At 29.3% G+C, this 18,314-nt stretch overlaps 1 protein-coding gene across 1 annotated transcript; it reads left to right on the top strand.

Annotated features, from left to right (window-relative positions):
- Positions 1–10,932: 10,932 nt before the first annotated feature.
- Positions 10,933–12,816, top strand: LOC139425076 (uncharacterized). Its single transcript, XM_071178111.1, has one exon. It carries the CDS (start codon positions 10,948–10,950, stop codon positions 12,448–12,450), a length of 1,503 nt encoding a protein of 500 aa, XP_071034212.1. The 5' UTR covers positions 10,933–10,947; the 3' UTR covers positions 12,451–12,816.
- The last annotated feature ends 5,498 nt before the right edge of the window (positions 12,817–18,314 follow it).

Genomic DNA, 18,314 nt, shown 5'->3' with positions numbered 1-18,314 from the left:
TATGTGTATCAAATCAAACTAAAATATTTTGTAGAAAAACAATACTTTCATGACTTTTATTATTTTTATACTAGTGAGAACCAAAACAATATGGAAATGATGGATCCTACCACGTGATTTCCCGGCCAATAAAAATGTAGCGTTAAACGTTTAACGCAACCTTGTTGGAAGTCACATAAGAAGTATCACTTCAATAATATTTTGATTTTTACGGTTCCACAAAGCGGATAAATATCTTTTTTCCATTATTCTTGCTTTTTAGTATTTTTTTTTATTTCAATTAAAGAACGAGCAGGAAAAGTGCTGTCATAAACAATTAAAGAATAAATTCATATAGCATAATTAAAATATGCATTATCAAAACTAAACTCAGCGGCGTGACATCCCATAGAGGGACAAGGCCTACTGTGTCCATCTCAGTTTTCTTGACCTTGGGCTCTGGGGTGCAGGAGCAGATGTTCCGGTCAGGTGGTCAGCCGTACGCGGAACCCCCAGTGTTTAGTTCTTTAGCATGCTTGGTACTCATTTATCGACCCACTGAAGGGATGAAAGGCTGAGTCAGCCTTGCCCGGCCCGAGGATCGAACCAGGGACCTGTTGCACGACAGCGCGAAGTGCTACCGTTCAGCCAATGGGTGATTATCATCAGCACATTATCAAGCTTGTAATTAAAACATAAATGATAATCTGCAAAAGTTAATAATTAATAATAAAATATGCAGTATTTAAACATATACGTTGTAAATGTTACATATACATTGAAAATTGATAACAGATTTAATGATAAATTGAACTTTAATGAAGTTAAGAAATTACACAAATTAATAACAGATTTAAGTATCTTAAATTGAACGTTAATGAAGTTAAGAGCAGAAATTCGTAAACAAGAAATTAAGAGTTAAGAGGCCAAAAGTAAAGCACATTAAAAAAACAGAAATAAAATAAGGAGAGTATGATAAGTCTATAAATCTATAGGAAATGTATAGATTTATAAAAATCTAAATACGTGTTTTAAAATAAATTATTTCCAAAGGAGTATTTGTAAATATTTTTTAAATCTAACAATATTTAAAATCTTAATGAATCCATTTGTTATTGAATCGTAGTTTATTCTTCATATTATATATTGTTCGCATGTTCTTATATTGTTTATTCTACATTTACTATTTTGCATGAGCCAAGTATTTATAGAAAAATGTAATTTTCATAACAAAAATAATTGAATTAAAATTTTTGAGTTCTCATCAGTCATATATTCTGCTTGATGCCTGCGACCGTTCCCACCCATCGGCACACCACTAGATAGAATCGATTGTTTCCAGGAAATTTTATCATCGCAAGCATAGATAAAGGAGCAGCATATCATTACTAAGTGTAGTGGTAATGCACTCTTTATCATCGCAGATCATAACTAGCTTTTTAAAAGCAAAAGTAGAGATTAAATATTTTTAAGCTCAAATTAAAGATTATTTCCGTAAATAGTAACAAAGTGGAATTTATTTTTCTTTCATAATAATAATAAAATTAATTATATAGAAAAAAAATTGATTCTACATGTACAAGGTGCATCCAGAAAGTAAGTTTCTATATTTTTTTTAAAAAAAAAACTCATACTTTCAGGAACATATTTATTGGATTCAAATACAGCAATGTTTCAACTATTTTTTAACGTAGCCACCACCAGAATTGAGACACTTGTCGTATCGTGGGATCAATTTTTGTATCCCTCTGTCGTTGAACTCTGCCGCCTGTGAATGGAACCTGCGTGTGACAGACGTCTTCAGCTCTTCGTCGTTGCCAAGACGCTCACCGGAGGACAGGAATTTCTTGAGGAGCAAGAAAACGGGAAAATCGCTGGGAGCAAGATCAGGGGGGATGATCAAACATCTCCGAGCCAAATTTCGTCAAGCCAGCTGCTGTGCGCCGAGCCGTATGTGGACGAGCATTGTAATGGAGGAGCACAACACCTGCATTAAGCATTCCACGCCTCTTGTTTTGAATGGCACGTCGTTCCGCAGTGTTTCACAGTAACGGTCAGCGTTTACTGTTTCACTACGTGGTTCATTCACAGGAGGCAGAGTTCTACGACAGAGGGATGCAAAAGTTGGTCCCACGATACGACAAGTGTCTCAATTCTGGTGGTGGCTACGTTAAAAAATAGTTGAAACATTGCTGTATTTGAATCCAATAAATATGTTCCTGAAAGTATGAGTTCTTTTTTTTTTTAAAAAAAATAGGGAAACTTACTTTCTGAATGAGCTTCGTATGTAACAATAATAAAGGTGTCAAACCATGATATTTCTTTGTTTCTGATGAGTTATTTTTTCTTATTTAAACATTTTTAAACATTGGCAATAAAACAAAATTCAGATTCAATTAATGTTTAACTTTTTATTAATTTTTTACATATTAAATTCATTCAAAGAAATATAGGTAGGTATCAATATTTATATGGCTAAAGCTCAGTAATTTGCAACGCAACATTATTTAAAATATAGATCTACTATCAGCTTTTCATTGTGTAACCTATTTCTATTCTGTTATCTACCACTTATTATGCTTTAAATCTCTGTATAAATGACAATAAGGCACTTTTAACGACTTACAGAGAGTGTAAATTTGACTAGCGAGTAAGCTGTGTGAAAACTTTTTAATATACAAATTCAAATACAAATGCGCAATTTAAAAGTTTAAATTGTTTCGTAAATAGTAACAGAAGGGAAATATTTTTATGTTGATAAAAATAATAACATAGAAAATATAATTGATTCTATACATGGTTTTAACTACAATGTGAGTACTAAAACTGAGATGTTTTCTGTTTCAGATTACTTGTTTTTTTATTTGAACTTTTTTGAGTATTGGTAATAGAAGGAAAAATAATCCAGGTTCAAGTTTTTTATTTACTTAATGCTCTAAGCCAAAACGTGCGTTGTTGTTTTTAGTTTTCTGTACAAGAAACATTACAATTGCAGCTAAAATTTTCTCAAGTAGTAATTACAATATTTTTAAATTTTTAAAAATATTTTTCAAATGTCTCCCCATTTTGAAAATGACTCCTATTCACATGTTGCCTACTGATCAGAATGAGTCCGAAAGTTTTGATTAAATAGAAAATCGTTGCAGTTATGTTTACACTGGAGCAAAAGTAAGTATTGGCTCATATGCGTCATTGGACAATTTGGGTAAAGATTCAAGAAGTGTAAAAGTTTAATGAATAAGTACCAACTTGAGTAAAGTTTTAAGTGTAAAATTAAAGTTTTTTAAACATTAAAAGGTGGGAACCCCTATATTTTGTATTTCTGGTTATTCGCCCCTTCTATCTTTACGATAACCAGGTCCGTCTACATCTAACAAAATTTTTTTTTTTTATAATTTCATACTGAAGAACTAAAATGGGCGGGGCAATAATAGAACTCAACAAGGATTTTGGAAATTATAAAAAAAAGGAAACTGACTCGACAAATAAACCAATGGGTAGAATACTTTTAATTTCTCTTCAATTCTTTTCGAAATAAACATTCTCATATCGAAATAAACATTCTCATATTTCGAAATAAACATTCTCATATTAGTTCAAATGAAACAGTATGGCTCTAGCTTTGATGTAAGAGGGGAAAAAATGGGTAAAATTGCACAAGTCAAAACCTTTTCATAACTCAGAAACTTTTCTAATAAAAAAGTAATATTAAGATTCACAGAAAATAATAGAAATTTCTCGAGGTCAAAACTGAGACATACTTAGAAAGATTGTGAACAAAACTTTCTGCTCATACAATTTGTGTCAGAAGATCTTTATGACGTTATTTGGATTAACAATAATAGTTTAAATAATAGTGTCATTTTAGAAATAGCAGCATTATCTAGCACTGTTAGGGTAAAAAATGTATTTTATTAAGTGATCTGAAAGATCAAAATGAAATTTCCGTAAATTAATACTTGCTTTATTACTATTTTATAATTATTTTTGGTGAACAATACCTCTTCTTTATCTATGCTAGAAATGTTCTTGCTGAATAAATAGCTTAATTAATTAATTTTTGTTTCACATCACAAAATTGTGAGAGTCAAGATTTGGCACTTTCATAACTGTGATTCTCGAAAATAATAACTAATGGAACCACCATTTTTATAATCATTTGTGGCTATTCAATATCACGATACTGCATTTAAGTTCTATTGCAAATTATCTTTTTAAATTTGCATTTAGCACATAGAATTTTTATTTTTATTTTCAGATTCTCTATTGGTGAAAGACTAATTTTAATAGTCATATTAGTAATTCTTGAAAATTATATCTAATATTAATGATAGCAGTAATATTTTTATAATCATTTTTAGAGACCAAATATCACGGTACATAAGGTGTCTTAAAGCCCTGTTACATATTCTCTCGCTAAATATGCATTTAGTTTATAATTCCTTTATTATTCGTTACCATTTTACTGCAAAATAAAATTTTTATTTCGTGTCAAGTTGTTTTCGAAAATTAGTTTCATATTTAATGACTCAAAGAAAAAATCATTTAAATTACAAATTATTCTATTGCCATTTATTTAAAGTACAATTATTTTAAAGAATTCAAATTTTAAGTTTTTAAACATCATGTTCTGATATCTATAAAACAAATTTCAATTAAACATCAACGCATACAGCAATAGCAGTTACTTATTTTAATTTGAAAGGAAAGTGTTCACGTCTTAAAAATATTGGTATATTTTATTGCTTTAATTTTAAATGATACATCAGAAATAGTTTTAAAAGAGCACCGTAAATAGGAGAAGAAAAAAAAAATTAACGAATGCTGCATAATTTTATAAAAATTAAAATATGAAACATATATCTATTCAATAATAACTGACATAATTGAAATAAGAATAAAATGCGATTTAAATTGAAAACTTTAGAAGATTCGCCAGACTAAATATAAAATTGAAATGCTATAAAGTTTCATTATGAAAGAATATTTATGATTAAAATTGAGTGGAGGAAATTTGAATTTTCTATTATATCTAGTTAAGTCATTCGAATTTGCAATTTATGTATTTAGGTTATGATTAAATTGAATAAGCCAATGAAAGAATAAACAAAAAAAATAATAACCTTTACATATTTAGTTAATTAAATAAAAGGAAACTAAATTTAATTGTGAAAAGTAATAAATAAAAATGATTTTAATTTTAAATTTAAACCATATTTCCGTAACATTTTGACAATCTAATTTTAGTTGCTTAAAAAAATAATAAAATTAAAAAAAATAAGAAAATAAAAAAATAAGAAAAATTAAACACGTAAAAATTATGAAATTGATTCATTTAAATATGTATGATAACGTATACAAAACCTAAAATTTGCTGCTATACCTCTAATAATTAATCTGTATAATATAATAAAAAAAAGATTTTAGGATTGTTTAAAGTAGATTGTTTAACTTCGTCAAAACTTAATTTTTAAAAATTATTTTTTTAAAAACACTTAAAATAAATTATTCTGCTTAATTTAATTCGTTTTAAATCAAAATCATAGTTCATTTTAAATTAAGATAGACTTAAAATTAATTTCGCTTTTTTTTTTCTCTTCAGGACGTAAAACATTACACGTCATCATATTAAACGCATACAAAAATGATTTGAACATAGATTACGAAGTCCATTCCTTCTCTTTCCCTGTTAAAACAAGTTTTGCGCATGCGTGATTATCTCGATAACGGGTAGAAAATGATTCTTCCTTCTGTTTCATGTTTTGGAAGAAAGAGCTGAAATTTATTATTTCTGGAGAGCTACAAAGCAAGGTTTCATTACCAAATATTCCTTATTTAGTATTGAAATATAAAATGGCGACAGGTGAAAATAAAAACTTTTTATGCACATGGAAAATAGAAAATTATTCTTTTGCTTATCAAAGATGTGGACAGTGCATTCGAAGTCCTTTATTTAAAGTCGGAAATTTAGGGGGAAGTGAATGGACAATTTTACTTTATCCTAGAGGTTATGGTCGATACATGTCCTTCAGTGTTGCATGTGTATTGTATCGATATCAATACAACGAAGGCGATGAAAGTGAAGAGAAAATTACTATCGATTTACGATTCGAGTTGGCGAGCTTAAATGGCAATACGGTGAAAATTTGTGATTTTCAGAATCAAGAAATTCTTAGAGGTGCCAAATCAACAGAGTTTGAGTTAGTCAAAATCGATGAACTCCAAGAGGAAATGGAACTATGGCCTGTAGACACTTTAGTACTCCGCTGCTATTTGATAAAAACTCACGATGTGTTGCCATTTGTTCCAAGAGGAAATCAATATTCCAGTTGCGAAGCCTTTACTGAAATTTGTGTGGATAACTTTAAGCATAATTGGATTATCAGGATTCCGGAATCTTCCGAATGGTCAAGGAGAAAAGAAATAATCTTTCCTGATATGCTCCCAGTTGTGCTCATCTACAAAGTTGTTGGCGATCAAATTTACGTCCAAGTTTGCTCAACAGTTAAGTACAAATACTCACGCTTTATTTCTTGCATCGTAACTTTCTTAGATTCAAAAGGAAGAGAACTTTTAAGTAAAACTNGTGTATACAGCATCTTACGTTTGCAGAACCACCTAAAGAATATGTTTGCAGATTCTAAATTTACTGATGTAAATTTAAAAGCAGATGATGAAGTAATTCCGGCCCACAAGGCACTTCTAGCAGCTAGATCGCCTGTTTTCTGTGCTATGTTTGAGCAAGACATGCTCGAAAGCAAGACCGGTATTGTTGAAATGCCCGACGTGGAACCCATAACTCTGAAATTATTTCTGGAGTACTTATATACTGGAACAGTTAATGAAATGGATGACGAAAATGCTATAAATCTTATGGTTATTTCTGATAAATATGAAGTTCTTTCTCTGAAAGAAATGTGTTCCGGTTACCTGGGATCTGTCATGTCACTTAATAATGTGTGTAATGTGCTATATGTGGCTGACCTGGTGAATGATGCCACCTTAAAATCTGCTGCCACTGATTACATTGTAAGACACTCTCTTAAAATTTTACCTTCACCAGAATGGTCCACATGGGTTGAGAATAATGTAAAACTTGCCACTGAACTGTTTCTTAAATTGTCTCAAAAGCTTAATGTTGAGTCAAAGAGTTTATTTAGTAGATAATTAATAATTGTCCTTTAAAGAACTTTAAAACGTTTGGTGTAATTCTTTTGTGCTGGTTGCTTTGTGATTATTGCTATTAGTATATTTAAAAAAAAAGTCTTCCCGAAAACGTATTATATAATGTAGCGTATAGCAAATACTTATTTACAGATGATCGAACATCGGGAGTTTTGATGAAAAAATAAAAGTTATCACATTTTGATAAATTGTCAAATTAAAAACATCCAAAACTGTTTCTTTGGAGGACTGAGAGGATGAAAAGTTATTTTAAGGAATCCTTTTTATTTTCATAATGCAATTAAATTGGCTTATTTTTTTTATTTAGCCTTTTCCAGTTAAGAAAAAAACTAATGTTTCGATGACTCATATTTCGATATTTACTATATTTTATTGTTGTATTGACTATATTTATTATATTTCCTGAGTATTATTCGCTAATCTGTTTTAATGCTACTTGCTTTTTGTCACCCCCTGTTGTGATTATGGAGGTATTTAAATGAAAGTTAATTTTCAGGATATTTAGTTTACACTGCGCCAAAAACAAGATGAAATAGAAGTACTAAACCGGATCTCTATATTATGTCAAAAAAGGGTGCACAAATACCCTAGCTCGTCATCAAAAACATTAAAAACAGATAACGGGTTAGTTTATGAACTCTAATGTGTAATCTTTTATTCAATTTTTGACTTGCATTCTAATAATGTGTATGTAAATCTCATGATTTCTTTTCATTATTATATTTATTTTCATTCAAAGAACTGAAGAGGAAGAATTAGTTTTATAATATTTTGAGCCTCTACAGAAAATCTGGATAAATTACTAAAAAAAATTAAACCCCAACTGTAAATAATATCTTCAAAACGTTTGTTGTTAAATGTATTTTGCTATTAGTATATTGTGCGTATTTTTTATAACGTTGTTTTTACCTTTCTGTTTAAATATTACCTATAACATTGAAAATAAAGAAATTAAACGTTTCTTTAAAATTCAAATTTTAATAATTGTTTAAAATTTTTAAATTAAATTTCTAAAAGAGAAAGTTGTTACTCGAAGAAAATATTTAATACTTAAAATAACTAAATTTGTTTGATGTGTTTAGTATATAAAATGTTTGAATTTATTTGTTCAGTTCTGATAGAAATTCAAAAGATCTCAACAACCAGACGAGCATTTTTATGAAATTATGATAATTTCAATAATTTATTCATAATATTTATGAGTATATTAGCGATAGACGTTGATGGTTGAAACTCAAAACTTTTAAAATCATTTTAATGTATAGCAACTGTAAAATCTAATTTTAACCATCGAAGTAAAATAAATGAATATGCAATTGATAAATATTAATCTATAGATTTGCAAATATTTCGGTGCAATAGAAAATGCTTTGGATGAGTTCGTTCAATTTCATTTAATTTTAATTTTTTTCTATAAATCCATGGTTTGCCTAACCAAACAAACTTAGCGTATTTCAGAATGTTTCGTTGGAGGATTTTCAGAAATATTTTTTTATTAAATATTCATTCAATATTTAATTCTATTCAATATTTATTTAATATTTAATTTTATTTAATATTTTTTCAACACTTAATATATAATATTTGATATTACTTAAAATCAGTCTACTGTATTTCCCTATCGTATATTATAATTCCATATTGTCGATGACTTTTAAAATCTGGAATACGTGTTCGAATATGGACATAGCTCAAAATACAGGTTTAAGAAAACGGGTGCAGAATGATATGTATATTTAAAAAAAATTTATTTAGGAAAATTAGCATAGAATTTGATTCCATTTTTCAAGTTTTCGTTTATGAGTTAAGAATAAACTAATGAATCCAAATAAATTCGTAACGTGGTATCTCCCATTTGCATAAATTACTTGGTACATTTTATTAAATTATCTTTTGAAAATATTTTAAAATAATTATATCTTTTGAAAATATTATAAAAGTCAACTGTTTCTCTTTCACCAAGGGATATTGTCCTATAAACTTATAATAGTGGTAATAAATTTACGTTGTAGGAATTTAAAACTCACTTTATTGTTTAGAGTTCTGAATATGGAGATACCACCTGAAAAGTTGCACCCGTAATATACATTGACATTCTGTCCCCCGAAAAAAAAAAAGCGCGTAAGTCTTCATTTAATTGCTAAATTTGTGGGGAAAACTGATCAGGCGTATTTTTTTCTTGTGTCCATTTTTGTATAAACACTCCTTTCAAAACTATGTCCATTTTCGAAGATGTGCATTTTGAACTGTGTCCATTTCATAAGCACGATTTTAAACTTTGTCTATTTTCGTGAGCACACATTTTGAGCTGTGTTCATTTTCTGATACGCGTATGAGTTTTGTTTGTTTTCTTAAATACGCATGTAGAGCAGTGACCATTTTCGCAAACACGAATTTCGAGCTGTGTCCAGATCTAAAAACTCATTTACGATGTGATGTCCAAAATGAAACCCTTAACGCATTTTAGTAGGTTCTACTGTAACATATGCAGAAAGACTTTCTTTTATTTAATATGTAATTTTATTTAACACATAATGTTATGTCAATTCTCTTTACGATTTAAAAAAAAATTCCAAATATGTTTTTTGAAACACGAGAATTTAATGAAAATCTTCGTATTATAAATGACCAGTGCGCCAAATAAAATAACTGACTATCCTATTTACTTTTGATCTAATGATCTGATCTTCACGTTTTAGGACTCAATATTAAAGGTTGTAGATGACCTAAAATATGAGAATTACTTAGTACAGAAGATATTTTAAGTAACGAAATCAGACACAAAAAAAACTTAAAATATAGTCTTCAATAATTAATTAACATGTTAGCATGTTTGAGATCACCAAATATGGTGCTCAAAATGTCCCTCGATATTGATTTCTAGTGCACGTAACATCAATCGATGTCTTCTTGAAATGAAACAAATAAAAAATTAGAGGTTAAATTTACGTGTTAATAATAAAAAATTTACATAAGAATAAATCTGTTGAATAAATTTTATCTTGATATTTTCGTTGTTTTTACACATAATTTAAACTTTGATTATTTTAAATAATATAGTATAATTAAAAAAAAAAAACAATTTTTTTTGCACATATTTACTGTAATATTTTAATAAATAATGCTGACGCATTTTTTAAATTTACAGTTTTTAATCAAAATGTATATATGTAAATTTTTTTCTAATGATTCATTTTATTTCTAATAAAACGAACGAAGCAAAGTTCAAAATATTTTTCAATTGAATAAAGGAAAAATTAAACAAAGGAAATGCTATAGCAGTCCGAGCAAAAAAAGAGCGTTAAGAATTTAATAAACCGAATAACAAACTACTTGATTTTTACGTTAAAAATAATATAAATTATTTGAATATTTTATTCACATGATCAAGAAATTGAAAGGGTGGGAAAAGCACATCTGATAAATTATTCTTGTTACGTGGACTGATTTGATAAGAGAGTTTTAATTTCTTTTATTTCTTCTCTTTAAAATAACGTGTTCAAATAAGATATTAACATCTATGTATATATTAATATCTTATTCGCACTCGTTATTTTAAAGTCAAAACAGTATTAGATAAACGTGTGTATGTAAGATATCAACAGATTGTGTATTCTGTTCTGTTAGTTCAGCGCATGCGTTATTACACAAAAAAGAACAATGAATATTCTTAGATAAAAAAATGTTTCTAGTTTAGGAGGAAGTAATCACACTTTAGCTTAATAAAAGCTTCAGAATAGTTGTTGACTTTCAAAATACATACTTCGTATTTGTAATCATAAAATGGCGTCATTTGAAAATAAGGAATTTTTATGCTCATGGAAAATAGAAAATTATTCTTTTGCGTTTCAAAGATATGGCCAATACATTATGAGTCCTTTATTTAGAGTCAACAGTTTAGGTGGAAGTGAATGGTCAATATTTCTTTATCCAAGGGGCTGTTCTGAAACCTCGGTCGACAGTGTTGCATGTAAATTGTATCGCTATAAATATAACAAAGATGATGAAAGTGAAGATAAAATCACAATCGATTTACGATTCGAGTTGTGCAACTCTAATGATATTATTGTGAAAGTTTGTGAAATTCAAAACCAAGAAATTCATAGAGGAGACAAGTCCAAAGATTTAGAGTTAATTAAAATCAGAGAACTACAGGAGGAAATGGAACTTTGGCCTACTGGCACTTTAATACTTAGCTGCTATTTGATAAAAACTCACGATGTGCTGCCATTAATGCCAAACGAATTTTCTTACTCTAGATGTGAAGCTTTGACTGAGTTTTGCTTGGATAATTTCAAACATACTTCGATTATCATTATTCCGAAATCTCGTGAATGGTTAAGCAAAAAGAAAATCATTTTTCCTGATATGTCTTCAGTTGAAATAAACTGCAAAGTTGTGGGCGATGAAATTCGAGTGGAAATATGGTCAAGAATTGAGAAGTTTAAATCTCGGTTTATTTCTTGCATCGTAACTTTCCTAGATTCAAAAGGAGTTCAAATTCTATCAAAAAAATTTGCTTTGCTGATTTCAGATGCAAGTCGAAATCTTGCAGGTATTGTTCATGGGCCCGCAAGGAGTGTTCCCAATAATGATATCAAAATGAATATTGAAATATCCTCAACGAATAATGAGGTTTTCTCTACAATTGAGTACTTCAAAGAAGATTTAGGTGTGATTGACCATAACAAACTACAAAGTACTCAGCTAAGTTCCGAGTCTCATTCAAATGAATGCCAAGCTTCAACATCGAACAGTGTAAGTTTGTTTCGCCTTCAAAGTCATCTAAAGAACATGCTTACAGATTCAAAATTTACTGATGTTGTCTTAAAAGCAGATAACGAAGTAATTCCATCGCACAAGGCATTGCTAGCTGTCAGATCGCCTGTTTTCAGTGCCATGTTTGAGCGAGACATGCTCGAGAGCAAGAATGGTGTGGTTGAAATTCATGATGTGGAATCCAAAACACTCAAATTGTTTCTGGAATACTTGTATTCCGGTACAGTTGACAAACTGGATGTGGAAAGTGCGAAGAATCTTTTAGTTGTCGCTGACAAATATGAAGTTCTTTCTTTGAAAGAGATGTGCTCAGGGTACCTGGAATCTGTTCTGTCGTTGAATAATGTGTGTGACGTTCTTTCGTTGTCTGACATGGTGAACGATATCTCTTTAAAATCAGCTGCAATTGATTACGTTGTAAAAAACTCTCTTAAGGTATTACCTTCCACCGAGTGGTCAACGTGGGTCGAACATAATGTGAAATTGGCAAGTGAAATAGTTTTCTAATTATCCCAAAAGTTTAATAACGAAGCGAAAAATTAGTCTGGTAGATGAGATAAGGTTTAAGAAACGTTGTGCAGCTATATTTGAATAACTGGGAGACGTTCAATGTTTAGATACTAGTGCTTTTGATGGGAAAGAACAACGCATCTATGTTCCTGTGGTGTGCAAGATCGGCAATGGTCCCGGACATCTAGTTAAAAAGAGGCACCCATTTGATTACAAAAGATATTAAACTTGAAATCTATTTTTTATTATTTTATTATGAAATTAATTTAATTAATTATTAATTATGATAAATATTTGGTTCAGGTAAAATGTTTTATGAAGAATAAAATATGAAATTTAACGATAAAGTTTCAGATTATTAAAATTTTAATATTCTTTGCATTTAAGAAAAATCAAAGCACTTTGTTTAAATAAGAAATTTTTTACCATATAATTATTTTTATTTATTTAATTATTTTTAATTAAAATGAATTTAAAATATAGTTTTCATTTTTTAAAAGTATATATTTTTAATTAAAATTATTAATTAATTAAAATTTAATTAAAGTATTTTAATTATAATTATTAAAAATTGCATTAAAATTTTATTTTATAAATTTTTATATTCCTCACATTTAAGAAAAATCAAAGCTCTTTGTTTAAATAATACATTTTTTACCATATAATTATTTTTATTTAATTAAAATTATTAAAAAATTTATTAATATTTATTTTAATAATTTTAATATTCTTTATTCCTGACTTAATATTAATTTGACCCCTACCTTGCGCATACTTTTTCTTCATTTTCGATGAAAATTTTGAAAATAAGTAAAAACATGGACCTAACCAATTTGAATATTGATGATGATTCTTCAGATATCGAAACGCTTCTTTTTTATTTTAATGTATTTAGAAAAATAATTTATATAATGTGTAGGTAAGTTATATAATGCGATAAAAAAGGCATATATGTAGAAGTGGGCTCATTACTGAAAATCTTAATTTTTTTAATCATTAACAATTTCGTTCTTAAATGTAGGTACTTTCACTTAAATATTTAACTTTATATATGAAATTTGAAATAAAATGATCTTTTAATGAACTAATTTTTAGTAGAGATGTAGCATTTATTTTTTCTTGGAAATATTAAGTTATCTAAAAATTTAATTGATTTATTTTATGCTTATTTTTATATGTTGTTGCTGTTTTAAATGCCACTTGGCAATAGCCAGCAAGCCAGCTTTGGGAAACCAAGCGAATTTAAGGCATAGGGTGCTCCTCTTGCTTTTCAGTGGCTCCATCTATGGCTAATAATACGATTTCAGCCACACACACTAATGTTGCAGTTCGTTTTACACGGTGGACCCATTCACACATCCATTCATTCATCCACAAATCATTATTTTGACCAGAACTAGAGAACGATCAAGCTTTTATTCAGTACCTCCAGAGGTATTGATTTGTTACGGGAACTTGGAGGATCCCGGCAGATTTAGCGTGCACCAGTCACCTTTTAATACACTGGTTTTCTTTGCCAGCGGGGTTCAAACCCCCGTTCTGACGAACACGAGCCCAACGTCCTACCAACCAGTCTATCCTGGCCCTTGAATTTTATATAAAAAATACTTAACAATTAATAAAAAACGGAAATTCGAACTAAATTATAAATGTGTTATTAAAGAACAGTGCACAAGAAATCAAACACTATATAAACTTTTGATCTAACTTTTGTTTTAACGTACTTGGATTTCATAATAATGTTATGGGGATAAAATCTTGAATATGCTACTTCATAAGTGAAGATGATATTGTTTCAAAAGTTGCGAATATAAGTTACGAAATCAATTCCTAAATAACACTTTTTTTAAAAAAATAAATATACATATTTTTAACAAATTAAAAAACTTGACCCTCCAAATATGAAGTAAAACCGCAGTACTAAAAAATATGGTCAAGAAATCACATTCTTAACTTTTAATTTCTCAATTCGATTCTCCCAAGTCCTTACAGATGTTGTATTTTTTAGAAAATTAAAAAATGAAAATTAATAAACCATCATAAAAATAAAATTTTACATAGAATTTTGTGTGAATTGAAAGTTCCATAAATCTGAGCAAAAAGGTTTTGATTAACTTTCTTTTACTTTGGAAATACGGCAAAAAATAATTTGAGAAAGTACATTTTTGTGTTTTATTTCTTAAATTAAAATGTCGTCCTTATTAATTAATTAGCACATTTAAGGTTATGTTTCCGAATTCAGGATTGTGCTCTAAATAAGTAAAAATCGGATTATTAAATGTGAGGCTATTAAAGTGTCCGCTTTTATAATGCGTAATTTTACTTTACATAATTTCATGATTTAATTATAGTTTTCTTTCTTTGTCTTAAGGAAAAAAACAATTAATAATAAAATTTCACAGTTTTTTTTAAAAATATTTCAGTAACTAGCTTCTTGATGAAAGTGTATAATTATTTCGTAAAAAATGATTTCCAATCTTGCTTGGAAAATTAAAATAGGTGGAAATTATAAAATTTTATATCGAATAAAAAATTGGTCAACTCTCATTCGTTGCATAATCTTTTTTATTGAAAACTATGAATCATTCTATTCTGTTCTATTCTATTGAAAACTATGATTTGCAAACTTTAATTTTTACAAGTTTCTTGTGTGCATCTGTAACAACACGAAAATTAAACATATCAGGATCACAATGAGAAGTGAAAATAAAAACATTCCTTTAATGAAACAATTTGTGAATAATTGTTGTTTGTGTGCGTCTGTATACCGAATTGCGCGAATAAACAGTAGAGAACAACAAGAAGATAAATGAGTACAATTTTAAACTAATGACAAAGCCCAATTTTCAACTTTTAGTAAGATTTTTAAATTCAAAGACATTTAAGAAATGGACTTTTCTTATTGGATTAGCAAAAGCCATTGTTTAAAAAATTAGCCGTAGCTGACTCAGTTTTGTTACATATTTTAAAGATAACATCAATGATATTTGATAGCTTATAGATCTAATCACAAAAGCATGTCTGTTGCACATACTGTATCGCGAAATTTATTTTTGTACTTAATGCCAGGTGATCTGAATAATCAACGATATCGTGATAGCAAAAGCGGACAACTTCACTCGATAAATATTTCTGAGGTTATCTTAAACCACGAGTTTATTTTGTTTATAGTTATGCTTTTAAAACGCATTTTCATTAAACTGAATAATTTAAAATTAAGGATAATTGAACCGAAAAAAAATGTTTTGAACTTAAAAGTAAAATTTAGGGAAAAAAGGAGCTAGTTCACTGAGGAGAAACGTAAAAAGAAAACACCAATATTATTATTAGTGTCAATGATATTTAATTTCAGAAATAGTTACGAATTAAGGTAAATTAGAAAGCTATGTACTAAAAGGCGAAATAATACAGAAATGGTACTTATTCATTTAAGAAAAGTTAAAAATCAACATATTATTACTGGCATCGTTAATGCTGATTAATTGAGCTGTAATGGCTCACGGGGAAAAGCCCTCGCCTCCCAATGAGGTGAATCGGGTTCGAATCGCAGCATTAACTGGACGAAACAAATTCCCACCCGGCTCGCACCGACCACAGTCCTGATGTAAATAATCCTCAGTGGTAGACGGATCATGGGTTTGAGTCCCCTTGCCGTCAGGCTAACCGTGGTTTTTCTCCCCATGTGGTGCAAATGCGGGCTAGTTTCATCAAAAAGGCAAGTTTTCCCAATACTTGATCCCTTTTGTCTTTTGAATTGAGTTCAAAATTTCAAGGCTGCGGAGTGTTGATAGTCGTAAACTCAAAATCGGGTCTACTGTTCTACGTCAGTTATAAAATAAAATAAAATGACGATTAATTAATTTTGGTGATAAGTAATTACGGAAATAAAATAAGCTGTGAATTAAAAAAAATTTAATCGAAAAATGTACTTATTCGTTACGGTATACCGCAAAATGTCGCAATAATATTCCAGACAACAATTCTTAATTTTGATAATAAGTAGTACCATGAGGTTTTGAGTTGAGGAAACATTTGGAGAGTTCTCGTTTCCTCAGAAATCACGTGATTTCGAGACGGAAATGATTCTCAGAATTAACAAAATGTAGCTCAAGGATTGCTGAATTGATCAAAATTGATAATTTTCTTTCGGAGAATATGAACTGACAAATATCTTCATCTTCTTAATCTGAATCAAAAGGAGTTTCACAGAAGGACATTTTTTCTCGTATCGTAATCATCACATGTGTTTTAACATGTGATGATAAGAGGAATCGAAATTTGTAAATGAGATAAATAAAAAAAAAGTGTACATTCTTATTTTACAAATTCGGTAACAAAGGTATCTCGAAAATTATATAAATAACAAGAATTAGGTAGAAAAATCTATGAAAGCAAGAATATACTAACGTTTAGGACCTCATTGAAAAACTTTCATGTTTACATTTAACCCTTTGCTGTCGTAAGTCTATTCTCAGCCACCAACACTTTTTTTACCATTCCAGTAGTATGTCTGCTTCCAGCCACCACAATAAAGATGTTAGCCACAGCTTAATAGCAAGCTACACATATTGCGGCACTATGAAGATGTAAAGAGTTAAATTTTTGTTCTGTATGTTCAAACAGAGAAACTAAAGGCGGAAGAAGCCAAGCTAATTATTTTTTGCGACACGTGTTCTAGAAAACCAGGGCTTCACATTAGAGACTGCTTTGAAAGATACCACACGATGGAGAGCTATGAAATATTATTTTTACTCAAAAATTTAAACATATTATTGTGCTACATATATCTAAGTTTAAAAAGAATTAATGAATTTTATTTTTTCTTCATAATCTTACATATTATTACTATACCTCTAATGAAAATTAATTCCGGCCAGCATGACACCCATGTATAAACTTAATGCGATCACCAAGGGTTAATTTTATCATTGTCAAAAATCACAGGAAAAAGCCAAACGCCACCATCAACTTATCAGAAAGTATTTTATTTTCAATAGGTAGAATTTCAAAAAAAGAGAAAAATACAGAGTATGTATGGTTGGATTGCTTTCTTTCATTAAACTCTTTCACTACCACTGTTAATCAGCCACTTCCAAATTCAGGTTATTTCTGGATCTTTATGGTCATGAAAAGATAAACCTTGACTAATTCACCCCCGTTTTCTTTGTGAAAATCGTTATTTTACTTCAATTAGTTTCATAGAATTAATTGAATGAAATGCACAAAATATTATTCATTGAATCAGATGAAATCTAAAATTCCTAGGATCACAATCTTTCAAGAATTGAAAAAATTTAATTTTAAATTATTATTATATCTTTATAGAACAATTTCGAATTTGATGTCTGACCGAGGGTTATAGTATTTTTTAAAAACACTCGTAAGTGTAACAGTAGTCTTAGAAAAGTAACATTTTTGGAAAATTATATTATAAGGGGGAGAATAATTAACAACGTTTACAAAAGTTTAATGTGTTTTTGAGGTTTGTGTGAGGTTGCCTGAGGTGTTAAGGTTGATTTCAAGTTTACTTCAAAAACAAATTAAAAAAAAAAAAAAACAATTTCCCGTGGATTATAATCAAGGTGAATGAAGTTGTTTTATTCACAAGGTAGGATGTTTTGAGGTTTGTAGAAATCTACCTAAGAGCAACCAGGGCTAAAGAGAATAGAAGGGCTGGTTCACTCCTTTGAAGTATCTCTCGCCGCGCCGACTCTCCGACGTCACTCTAGTGACGTCACTTTGGCGCAAAGCTCGCACTTTTACTTCAAGAACGGAGCGTTTGGCCTTACTAGCTCTAACTAATATTGGATCATTTCTTTTTGCGAGATATTCTAAGACATTTGTTATTTTCTATAATGACT

The sequence above is a fragment of the Parasteatoda tepidariorum genome, chromosome 2, assembly GCF_043381705.1.
Source record: "Parasteatoda tepidariorum isolate YZ-2023 chromosome 2, CAS_Ptep_4.0, whole genome shotgun sequence".
NCBI classification, from domain to species: Eukaryota; Metazoa; Arthropoda; class Arachnida; order Araneae; family Theridiidae; genus Parasteatoda; species Parasteatoda tepidariorum.
This window is presented reverse-complemented; position numbering and strand designations above follow the sequence as displayed.